Below are 12,953 nucleotides of genomic sequence, written 5' to 3' on the forward strand. Positions count from 1 at the left end.
GCAGAGACCATAAAGCATCGGGTTTGTCATTGCGGCACTTTCGGGGCTTCTGGTTATATCAAACGTGACTTGAAATCTTTATTCATGAGGTCTCTGTCTCAGGCAGTGGGGACAAATAGCGCTAAAGCTCTTCCGGGCTTGCGTGTACTGTATGTGCGTCCTCGAGAGATTCCGTGGATTCTCCTCGCCAGTAACATCAAAGATGCACAGTTGGGAAAAGACAAAAAAAAAAAAAAGAAATACAAAAGGAAAGCGCCTATTAGTGGAATCGCTCAGATCTACCATTGAGTACATCACCTGCCCCTTAACTGCTTATACTTAATATGCAGCTTTGTCTTTGCATTTTTTGCCACTGCGCTGTCACGCTCAGGAGCGGCTTTTAGCAAGCATGGAAACGGGTAGGAATCGACGTGTGTGCCCAGCAGAAGACGCTCTTCTTCCCAGCTGATGGACAGATGGTGAGAGTCATTCTGCGCATATAATTTAGAGGCTTGTTTGCATCTTAAAATACATCAGTACCATATTGACGCACTGTATACATCATGTCAGTGATGGCCCTCTCGTTTGCCGACGGCTGTTCCATATGCAAAAGGCGTCAGACGGAAAAAAGTCACGGGCCCATAAGAAGGTGATACTTGTGCACATAATGAATGTAGCCTCTGCCTGGCCTGAAGGTCAGCCTTCATTTGTGTATAATGGCCAAGAGTCAACTGTTTCCCAAATGAGACGTATGCAGAACAGACTGCAGAGTAAATATTGAAATCACCTCCGGGGCTGTTTGTGTGATAAATTCACCGCACAAATCAGGTGCAGAGAACACCTCGCCTTGCCCCCGCTCACAGCTTTGGATGTGCTTTATTGTACTGCAGCCTGTGCATCCTTAACGTGTGGGTAGCGCCTAGGATCTTTTAATTGCTATTTGTTTAGTGGTTGTTTGGTTTACTAAGACAGCAAGCGACAACAAACAATTCCTCAACCATGCCCATCAAAGCCCATGGAAGAAGTGAAGTTTAAGACGTATGTTGTATACGTTTCCATTCGTAGTGTACTTAAACGAGTGTTAACAGTCAGTTGCAGGCTGGGACATTAACACACCATAAGACATTTTCGGGGAGATCTGAAGTTTTTGAATGGGCAATTTGATGTACAAGTGAAAGAGACAATCTTTGTTGAAATGCTCCTCCTAAACACTATGAGGAAAACTCTGAATATTCAAAATGTAACCTTGTCCATCTGTCTAATATTTGTGGCGGCTTGGGGATCTAACCCACGCCCGCCGGTTAGGGAGCGCGCTACCAGTAAGCTAAAAACTCAACATTCTCACAATTTAGCACTATTCATCCATCTAGTATTCATGGGTCAAATTTGGAAAAATCCTCTTGGACAAGTTTGTTTTTGCATGAGGCCTGGCAATTGACAAAAAAAAAAGCTAAAAATGACAACTTAATTCAATTCAATAGACAGATGACTAATTTCAGTGCAAACTTTATTAGCATTTTTAGCTAGGCAAACTTTATTGCCACGTTCTTCTACCAATATACTATAATAAAATCTAAATCTGCAATTTGGCATTGTCTGTCGCTTTGATTTTCACAACTCATATTTGGTATCAATCTGAAAAATCACCTCGGACAGATTTGTTTTTGTAATAGGTCTGCAATGGCCAACACGATATAAAATCAACAAAAATGCCTTTTTGTATATTTACGGCCATTTTTCGGTTCCTAATATATTTCTGAATTGTGTATTATGCACACGCACTATTTGACACACACAGATGTTTGTTAATGTCCTATTTTGATGAAGCACAACTGATAATCGTTCTGGTTTTATGAAGGACTACAGAAATCAGAGAATAAATACTATTGAGAGGGCTGAATTAAGACAATTTTACAACTGTAAATGTTTAATCAATTTTTAAAATAGTTGTTGATTAATTTAATGATCGATTAGTTGTCGATCAATAAATTAATTTGGACACCTCTCTCTGTCTATAATTTACAATGATCGGAAATGTGTTCTACTTGACTTTTGGTCGCTAACTTCCTTACTGATTATCGATCAAAGCATTAATCTGAAAAAACAACACTGGGATGCAAATAAATCCCTGCAAAAGAAGCTATGAATCAGATGTTTCTGATTGTCAGGCAAAGCTCTCAATGAGGCTCCGCCCATCACTTTGTTTTTGGTTAAACGATTCGCTGCATAAATCTAAAATCTTTCTTCTGCTAATTGTTTCATTCCAACAGATCAATTGTCATATCTTCAGAACCGGCGGCCTGACGCAGCAGGCGTAATGAGGAAGACAGGGAAGTCCATTAAGCCGCAGGAAGTCGGAAACGTCAACATTCCACTCGGTTGCTAATCTGCATTCATTACCATGCAAACAAAACAATCCCGCCTCGTATAGTCTCCCAAAGTCACCTTTAGATTCAGACGCTGGTATAGACACAGGTACGAATCATTGGGAGCGCAAAAGCAAACAAAAAATGCAGAACCCGTCAAAGAATTAATGGAGACTAGCGTGGCGGTGTCACACGGGGAGCACCAAACAGCAAATAACAGAGACAAGGTCTGACGGTAGCCCTTGGAGCAGCTGTCATATTAAATAATAATGAAGGATCTATTAATATGCAAAGGAAGCAGCAGCCGACTGGCTTAACGCTGTCATGCCTCCGCATATTGTCAGGATCTTCATCATTAATTAACATGCTAGCTGCCCCATACCTGCGCCAATGTCAGAACATTCTTACGACAAACACCCCGATGCCTGTGCCCTCCGCAACTAACTCGCATAATTGAATTAAAATCACATTATCTTCGCACCACTGCACAAAAGACGGTTTCGTCTTTTTTACAAAATTATAGTTTTGGCTTTGTTAAAGCGCGCACCACGGGCGCAAATTAAAACACTTAAACATCAGGTTACGCATGCATGTGGCAGCACGATAATGCTCTTAGGTGTACTGTGCTCACTTGAACTGTGCTACATTGCATCACGATAAATTTAGGATCAGTTGCAGTGCTTACTAACCTTATGACAAGCCGCTATCTGAGAGGAGCGAGACAAAGAAACAACGCTAAACTGCTGGTGGATCCAGCTTGAAGTGGTGGCGGATTAGGGCGAGCTGCTCTCACTGTCAGTGACATGCTAATTGTACATCAAAAGGGAATACATATCCCAATGACCGTACAACCGCACAGGCCAGATGAGCCAAATGTGATTCTGAAATAAAAGATGATTGCACCAGTGATGAAAAACAAACTACAATAACACAATTTTCAGAAAGTATGTCTTTAACATTGCATTTCCTGCGGCCACCACACCAATCTGCTACGGTGGCGTACGTCCTGCGGCCACCACTCTTCTCTACTCTGGACCTACAACAGCTCCAGGCCTCGTTTCCTGTGCCCCTTGACCTGTTACCGCCATTGCATCGTGTGTGGTCTCCGGAATGCCGTTCGCCTGGACTTTAAGGAGCCCTATGGTCCTGGTGTCAACCATTGAACTCCTTGTTTTGTGTCTCAGACACCCACCAGACTGACCGTGTTATGGGGACCTTATTAGAACGCGGCCACTGCAAAAATGACAGTTGGCTGCTCACCCCCACACAATGGACAATGTAATGTTTGGAGACTATGTGTGACCCTGTATTGCGGTCTTAGTCCCTATACAGGTAAGGTATGCAACACTCGTGTACATTTTTCCAACAAACTTGGCTATTTCATCCAAAGATATATATGAAATTGTAAATATGGTTAAGGATTGTTGTACATATTGTACTGTATATATTTAGATCTTGGGTAGCTGTGACTTTCTTGCTGAAACCTGGAAATAGATTTTTCGTCTGTATGAAAGCTTCTGTGCATTTTGATTGGCTTTAATTTGCAAGGTCGCCACCTTGTACAACTGTGATTCATATTTTGAATAACTGAAAACCAGTGACCGAGACACGACCATTCGTGAAATTGTGTGACATCATATTATACTTTTGTCATCTGTTATTAAATGTTACCTTGAATTTTTATTGTTTTTTTCTTTTCTATTGACATTGGTGACCAAATGATTGCTACTCAAATAACCTAACCAGTCACTAAAGTTTTATGACATTGAAAATGTTTTTTAACATCTCCATCTTTTCCTATAGGAAAAATTCTGGAGGTCAACCATCCAGATCGAGATAACACACATGTTCAAAGTTTTAATTAGTTTTACTTCTGTGTGACAACGTAACAATGTAAAAAGAGAAACTTCTGTGATGCAAATTGTTAAGCGACACCTTACATTGTTATCAAATTCAAGGTGTTTTATAGTTTTACAGACTTAACACTTGTATGACAGTTAAAAATGCTAACTTGTTCCTTAAAGCATTGCCTGTACTGATAATAAAGGTTTTAAGACAGGGCATCTGCAGGTTTAAGGAAGCCACATTAAAAATTTTAAGGCAACTTCCATCAATTTTAAGACATCTCCTTCACTAAATGTGACCATAATGACTGAGTGAAAGAGAGTCTGTATTATATCACAGAATCTAAAGTCTAGTAACTACAATTTTGTCAAGAACTTTGCTAAGATTTACAACGGCAAGTTTAGTTTTTGTCTGCAGTATTTTTAATGGTTGGGGACCACTTTTTGGGCTTCAATTTGAAACAGCAAAAGTTAGAATCCGTGGGCATCTAGGTTCCACTGTCTTATTTTGCCAGTGAAGTAGTGGATGTTTGCAGGTCGGATATGTACTGTAGGTAGCATTCATTTCTCTAATGGTAAACTCAGTTCCTCCAGCACATAAATGAATTACACTGACGTTTCCGCAGCTCAAGTCGAGGCCATAGTGTGAGTGGAGGTCCTCTCTCCACTTTACAGGAGATGTCATCTCCGTATGGTGTCAGTCCACGCCAAATAATCCCATTTGGAAGGTTGGGAATGTTGGGTTGGGGGTGGGGGGCAAGCTGCCTGTAATGCATCAACCACCTGAAAAACTCCCTCGGGCATGTGCATACACTTACACGAGCGCTTTCACACACATACACACGCACACACGCGTATGTACATATAGAGAGTATTTCCTTAAATGGGAAGCTAAGCATATTAAGATGTCCTCCTTTCTAAATGGAAGCGGTGTCAAGGGCACACATACATATGTTAACAATGTGTTCCAACACTCACGTTGCTGCTCTTGTTAGCGTGAGAAGGAAACTTGCACAACAGTGTAGGCGTTGATTTTAATCCGGTGTGATTTGCGCATTTAGTGGCAGCAAAAATACAACATTTGCAGATGAATGAGTCATAAACACCATAGTGGATTGGGGCTTGTTTGGGAGAAAGTAAAATGGATTTGACAAATTGAGCTATGATGATTTAGGTACGACTGGCCATTAGCGTACCATGGTGACATTTCAAAATTACTTAGTAAAAATGCTTGAACAGGCTTTATAAGACTAAATTGAAAATTTCTAACTAACATTTAAGACATTAAGGTCATACATCGTAATGTTTGTGGAATATTGACACTACAATATTTGCAGAACAATAATTGACTAGCCCTAAAATGTTTGGTTGGGTTGTCTTTGAGGTATTTAACAAAACATAATTGCTAGCATGAGAGCTAAACTCAACCGGTGTGCAATCCATTTCACTTTCAAAAGAGCTCTTCTGTGCCATTAACCCGAACCACAGAAAAGTTAATTTGCCAGTCCCTCAATGATCATGTTAACAATATTTCAAACTTCCACCACATCTATTTTTTAATCAACTTACCTGTTGGAATGTAAATTATGGCCGATGAGTCACCTCCCTTGGAAGCAATTTACCTCAGATAACATCTTTTCGACTTTAACAACAATCTAAAGTAGTCGAGAAGAAGCCTAAAATTACCATTCAAGCCATTTACGCTGTTCACAATCACTCTGCCTTGTTAGAGGCTACAAGGGTTTGTTTGCCAATGGTAAACTTCAACCAAACTGTCTTCATGCATAATGTTATGTGACAACTCACCACAAAACAAACACCACACTTTTTTTCAACACTAAATTCAAAAGAAAGAGCAGCTGAAACAAGATCACTTTTTATAAATGTTTAGGTGGGCTTACAGGCACATTATCGCTATGCTAATACTGCTCGCATCTCTTTAAGATTTGTTAAAACTTATAAATAATTGTTTAGTGACCATGCTTCACCTGGTGAAACAGTTTGCTACGAGTACAAACAAGCAAATGTTGCTTGGACAGTGACACACTTAGAGAGGATAGATTGGCTGTGAATTCATTAGAGCGGTAGTAGACTAGCTAGCTATGTTGCTTAGCATGGGCAGATTAATGCTGCCGTAGATCGTTCTTTTTGGATCTCTCAAAACTTTGTAAGCAGTTTGTTAATACTCATTAGGAACAATGCCTTAACCTAACAGTTCTACAACTAGCTAGCTAATTTTGCTGAAAATGGTCCGACTAGAGCTGTGCAATGCTACTCGTGTCCGTTAAACCTTGATACGACTATTTTTTTTTTTTTAAACACTTTACTTAGAAATTTTGCGTTAATCACATCTTTGGTGAAGCTGCTGCCAAGTCAAAATACGCACGGGGGCGCTAGCTGAAGTGAAAAGTGAAGTAATACGATGTGACATGATAGCTATTTGAGACACTTTCCCAGTGCCGCCATTTTACCATCCATCAGCAATCTCTGGACGTGACAGCGACATCAATTAGCCGCCTGCTTAGATACTAACTTATGTGTGGTCAATTATATCCAATTAGGAAACTGTCAAAATCGGTAACTTCCCCTGACATTTAACGCCGAATGCTATCTTCAAAACTGTTCAATTATAAAAGCAGCCAGCGACGGATAGGAAAAGTTGCTTCCGACCGCAGTTAGCGACGGCCGCCTGACGGTTACGAGAACAGCAAAAACCTCAATTACTTTATCAGTGGCCTCTGAATACCCCGACTAAATGTCAAGATCAGAGCGTTCCTCCGCGCTTTAAAGGAGACGGTATCAAAAGGCTTCTCCGTTCTCTGTTCTACTAAATAACACAACTCTTTCTCATCATTGTCCTCCTCCGCGCTCATGTCGGCCTTTAAGTTTTGCTTTCTACAGATAGCCACGGACCTCGCCCTATGTGTTCAAAGCAAGTGATTGTGGTGAATGTGCTCCATATTAGGTTTCAAACACCTCACAGACAATTCTTTCTTGCCTCCAGGACAAAAACACTTTTGGTATAATGTTACAGCAAAGAAGAGTCTATTAAAGTAACAATGTGTTGTAATTTAATCAGAAACGCTTTGTTATACAAGGCATCATATTTGAGAAGTTTAGCTGGTGTTTACAGTGAACCAGCAAATTCCTCCCAAATGATTAAAAAAAATTGCCTTTGTTTTGTTTTGTTTTTTAATTCCACTATCTAATAAAAAACACACAACTCCAAAATGTTTTTTTTTTTGTGCTTTTGAGTAAAAGAAAAATAAATAAATAAAAAATAAAAATAAAAATAAAAAGGATAAGTAACAAAATTTGGATATCCATGATTTTTGGTGCCCAGTTCGAATTAGGTGAATGATCATACAGCACTTGAAGTTTGGATTGGGTAACAACATTTGTCACAACACATTGGAAGTGACTTCTAGACAACTATCAAAAGTATAGTATGCAGAGTGACTGAAAAAGATATTTTATTGCGCTGATAAAAGAGAAACTGTGAGTCGGTTGTTACAGCATTTTAGTCCTGATATCAATATGTGAAAAATATTGACACCAGTAGACTTCTTCTGTGAGAGAAACAAGTGAGGTGGCCGGGATTTTATTTTTAATTTTTTTTAAAGCACAATGGACTCCCACTATTACACAACAGTCATCGTAATGGCACAATGATGAATCATATTTAATCATTTGTTTTTATTTGCTTCTATGCAGGTTGTCAAAATATGTCTACATTAGGGGTGTTAAAAAAAATCGATTCGGCAATATATCGCGATACTACATCTCGCAATTCTTGAATCGATTCAATAGGCGGCTGAATCGATTTTTAAACTTCCATTTTTAATGGAAAAATATTCAACAAAACGTCTTACTTCGGGTTAGAGTTCACACTTTAAGCATGGAAGAATGTTATATGAACGGAACATTAAGCCTTAATATTTTATTTTAATGCTGTTCAAACATGAAACAGATTACAACCTGTATTAGACTGAAGTTTCAGATCAATAAATAATACATTTTCATACAAATCTTACACTCTACAAGTTTACTGATTAGTATTTTCTAAATTTGAATGAAAAAAATCGCAACAATCGACTTGTATCGGGATTAATCGGTATGGAATCGAATCGTGACCTGTGAATCGTGATACGAATCGAATCGTCAGGTACGAGGCAATTCACACCCCTAGTCTACATGATGAAAGGAAGGTTGGGCAGGGAGCACCTCTCTGGAGTGGAAAATATACACATTGATGAAAATGTGCATGCCCACAACAACAACAACAACAACAAAAACAACAACAAAAAACTGTGAATATTCTCATTCATCCAGGTAATTTCATTCTCAGGTCATTGATTGGATCCCAACTGGACTGCGGCGTTTGTCCTAGAAGTAAGTTTCCCATCCATCTCCCTCTCCCTCTCTCTCTCTCTCTCTCTCTCTCTCTCTCTCTCTCTCTCTCTCTCTCTCTCTCTCTCTCTCTCTCTCTCTCTCTCTCTCTCTCCTTATCCATGTAGGCTTTATCGGTTCATGCAACAAGGTAAACAGAGCAGTCCATCCAGATGCGATCCATTCAATGCCCTGAGAATTCCAACAGTTACCACAGCTACTAGGTGTTTTGCTTTTTCTTTGACTTTATTGGGAAGCTAAAAGACTTGTTTTTAAGGTTGTAGAATTATTTTATTGTTTTTATCTTGTACATCGGTTTATAGCTGACCAGACTGAGTGTAACCTTAGATTTCGCAGTACACTTAAAAGTATATCGAGACACCGGGAGCAAACAGACATTATCGTAGAAACCTCGCAGTGTTGTTTTATGTATAGTGTGCAGTACTTCAGTAAATATCATTTACACCGAGTGAACGCTGAAAATGGTGTAACATCATTAGACGTGTCAAGAAGCAGAGCACAACAATATGCAAATGCAAGCACTTTAAGCCACCAACATCAAAGTAGTCACAATGAAGCCCGCCACAAATAGAACAAAAGCGTTCGTCGCAATAAGACTTGGCCTGAGGGGGCGTCAGGGCCTGAACGCTTGCTGTTGATTCTTGTGGCGATAAGCCTGCTTTAGCGTCAACCAGCGCCTATGTACATATTGCAGTGGAGTGGATTTAATCGCGCTAATTAGAATGCACTCCAGGCAACAAATGCAACATCTACCGGAATAATCTGAGAGAAAAGATCTCCACTCCAATTTATTCAACCTTCTCTTTGTTGTTGTTTTTTTTCCACAGGGGCTCACATAGACGATCTGTTTTTGGCGAACGAGTGAGCGGCGGGTGTCTGGTGGCAGGGGGCTTCATGTGTCACTTCGGACCCATTGCCATTTCGAGGATGAGCTGCAGGGAGCCCCCAAGCAGGGAATACAGTGGTACCTCCAAATTCCAACACCCCGAAGGACGTACATATCTGGAATTTGACCCACATTTGGGGGAACAATATGCCCCAAAGTTCTGAAAATTTGTGAGTTTGAAACATCATCATATCGCCGCAAAACACCCTAGGCCTCATGTCAGCCAGCATTCACGGATTACCTTGTTCATGTGTTTTGTGACAGTGATTTTGAGAAAAAGACTGACATCATGCTAACGCTGTCATGATAGGCACAGGTGATGTTGAAATCTAGCTATTTGTACGACTTGGCAGAAAGGAACAGTGACTAAAGGTTGCAGACTTCCAAGCTAGCCACTGGATAGCTGTCATGTGCTTCAGTTATCAAAAATTTTTTGTACTACCTAGCCATCAATGTTACCAATTCTGTTGTCTCTGCATTTTACCAACATTTTGTGAACAGAGTATTTTGATTTGGATCGTCTGTTTTCTGTTCTGTACTGACTGAAAAACCAGACTGCTATGTTAGCTTATCACTCACTTATTGGCTAGCTCTTCATGCTCATCGCTTGGGATCAGAAAGTAGAGTGATTCCTACATCATGTGCTAATTTGTTCTTAGCTTTCTTAGCTTTCACAGAAGTGTAACAATAAGATAGATGCTACGGGCTTTTCGACTTCCGTAAGTCACACACATACGCTGTTTTCCGATTACTGTTGTGTGTAGAGTGCCTCAGTTATCCAAAGCACTCTGAGACACACTGGGAGAACTGAGACACCCTGCACACGCACACCCATTAACGGAAATGCGCAATTGAGGGGCACAAGGGTGGCAGTGTGAGTAACCGGAAACAGCATAGCTGTGTGACTTACGTAAGTCGAAAGTCCCACCTCCTCCGTGGCATATACCCCATAAGCTATTTGCTATGTTTCTATGCCTTCCTATGTTCTTCTATCATTACCCCTTTTTAAGGATGCTTCTTCTGTTGGATTACGTTTCAAGACAACCCAAAGAAAAAGCTGAGGTCTTGTGATGTACACTGAGGTAGCATACAATTTAAAAGTCATATATTTCGATCAAATGCTGAAATGTGAGTGGTGTTGAGTATGAGTCCATCTTTGCTGTTTGACAAGAAGCTCTGAGAGAAGATGTTGATTTGAGTTTCATGATTCACGCATACCAATTTCATTCTTAACATTTTAGTTTTCACAAGAATTAGGCTATAATGTTCTTAAACTTGAAAAAAAAAACACACAACTACAGAAGCTTGGAACTGCCAATATGGAGTGAACAGTTTTGACTGAACTGTGTTGTTCAAACACACTTAGTTGTTTGAATGTTTTGATAAAGCCGTTTAAAGTGTTCGAATGTTTTGTAAAATATGAAGGCCAAATGCTAAAAAAACTTTCCGATAATGCCTCTTGGTATTTTCGCATAATGCCACAATTGCACATTCACACTTAAGTCACTACCCCTTGGCATTATGGGAAAAAGCATAATGTTTTTAGCATTTAGCCTACATTTTACCAATACATTGGAACTACTTGAGCAATACGTTTGAATGACTTTACCAAAACGCTCAAACAACTTTGCAGTACGTAGCAACATATTCCAGCCAAAAAGGTTTACTCCATATGTCCACGATCCATCCATCCATCCATTTTTTGAACCGCTTGCTTCTCACAAGGGTCGCGGGGGTGCTGGAGCCTATCCCAGCAGGCTTCGGGCAGTAGGCAGGGTACACCCTGAACTGGTTGTCAGCCAATCGCAGATGTCCACGATTCCGTACAAAACACTTGAGTCTGATAAGAAGTGAAAATGTTTCCTACTAGACTTTTTTTTCTTATCACTAACTTTTTCTCTTCACACCCCTTATAAGGCTGCTCCCTCTGTCGAAATACAGTAATTGTCCTATCTTTGTATTTCATGCTAGCCGCGACTGGCTAGCTGCCATATGCATTAAAAGGTATGTGTTACATTAGTGGTTGATTTCATTTTATACTGATGTGAGAATTCATTTTTATAAAATGAAATGACCCCTCCTCTATGGATTATTCAGGTAAAGAGCGTTCAAGGAGGGTTTTACAATCTGACACTTAGGACACTAGAACAAATTATTCCAAATATAATTTATGTAAATGGTTGTCCAAGACTAAGTGGGAATCCAAGCCTACCTGTGGGTGGGATCATGCCAGGGGACATGAGACCAGGGACCGTGTGGGGCATGATGTGAGGGTTCTCGGGCGAAGTCACACTCTGGGTCCTCTTCGGGGGCCGACCGGGTCTGGAGCTGAAAGGAAAGACGAGAGGCAGATGGATGAGAGAGTGTGGGGGTGGTAGCGAGGGCGGCGGCGGCGGTGGTGGAGGGGGGCGACAGCGACGGCTGGTGTTAACATTTGGAGCGTTCCACAACGAGCTAACACGCACTGTAAATAAATTCCCTTTCAAGGACAGTTGCTTTCTGCAGCTCAACATAATAGACTTCCATAACTAATTAGATTACACGCTGAATTCATTTCCTTTTATTGAAGATCAACCACTTTTTGATGCATAATTCATAGCCCGTACCTCGTTACCTGTTTCTGCGCATTAATATCCCCCGCACTATTTGAATTGCCTCGTTTGCATATGCTAAAATCCTCAGCCCGCGTCAGTCTGGAAATTACACATTAACTTGTTATAATTATTGCAGTCAGGCCACTATTGATTTATGAGACTTTTAAAAACCAAATATGTGTAGTTGCAGTAATGAATGATATTTTAAGCTTCTTCAGGAAATTAAAAGGCAATGGCTGCCTTAGGAAATGTTCCGCTTGCTTGATTTAATGCATGCCATCGCTGGAAGGTTTTGTGACAGAGTGATTCAGACCTGTTGGACCACTCCGATGGGGGGGAGTTTTATTACAAGCGAGCGAGGGGCACAGATCCAGCCGTGATAAATGACCCAGTCACCTGACTGAGGAGGGGAAAAAAGGCCTTGGAAGCAGATACCACGCCGACTTTCCACACGTCTCACTCATTGGCGTGTTAATACAGCTCCGAGTTGCAATCAATACCTACTTTGCTGGCTTATACTTACAAAGAGAAGCCTACAGGGTGACAAAAACATATTATAAGGGGGCAAAGAGTCCATAAAGGTATACTCTGGTGTCTCTACTGAAGATGAATTATGGCTGACTTGACACCGCTGACATATTGGCGTCATAAATTATTGGGCATACAATAGTCTGAGAGTTATCAGGCTACTAAATCCTTTCCAAAGTGAGCTGGGCTTCTTGTTTAAAATCTTTCAAAGATCAGTCAAAACCGGAACAACATGGCACTCATTTCACAAACACAACACAAGGCCAGAAATCAAATTGTCGACTGGTGCTGGCCGACGCTGTCCGCCCCCCCTCGCAGCACCCTCCATTCAAATGAATTATTTTTC

At 40.6% G+C, this 12,953-nt stretch overlaps 1 protein-coding gene across 3 annotated transcripts in view; it reads right to left on the bottom strand.

Annotated features, from left to right (window-relative positions):
• Positions 1–12,953, bottom strand: part of dachd (dachshund d) — a 163,231-nt gene that overhangs the window by 64,568 nt on the left and 85,710 nt on the right. For all 3 annotated transcript variants that reach the window (XM_077537485.1, XM_077537483.1, XM_077537484.1), the window contains exon 2: positions 11,698–11,813. In XM_077537485.1, coding sequence (XP_077393611.1) covers positions 11,698–11,813 — 116 coding nt within the window. The remainder of the gene's footprint in view (positions 1–11,697; positions 11,814–12,953) is intronic.

This window comes from Festucalex cinctus, chromosome 11, assembly GCF_051991245.1.
Source record: "Festucalex cinctus isolate MCC-2025b chromosome 11, RoL_Fcin_1.0, whole genome shotgun sequence".
Taxonomy (NCBI): Eukaryota; Metazoa; Chordata; class Actinopteri; order Syngnathiformes; family Syngnathidae; genus Festucalex; species Festucalex cinctus.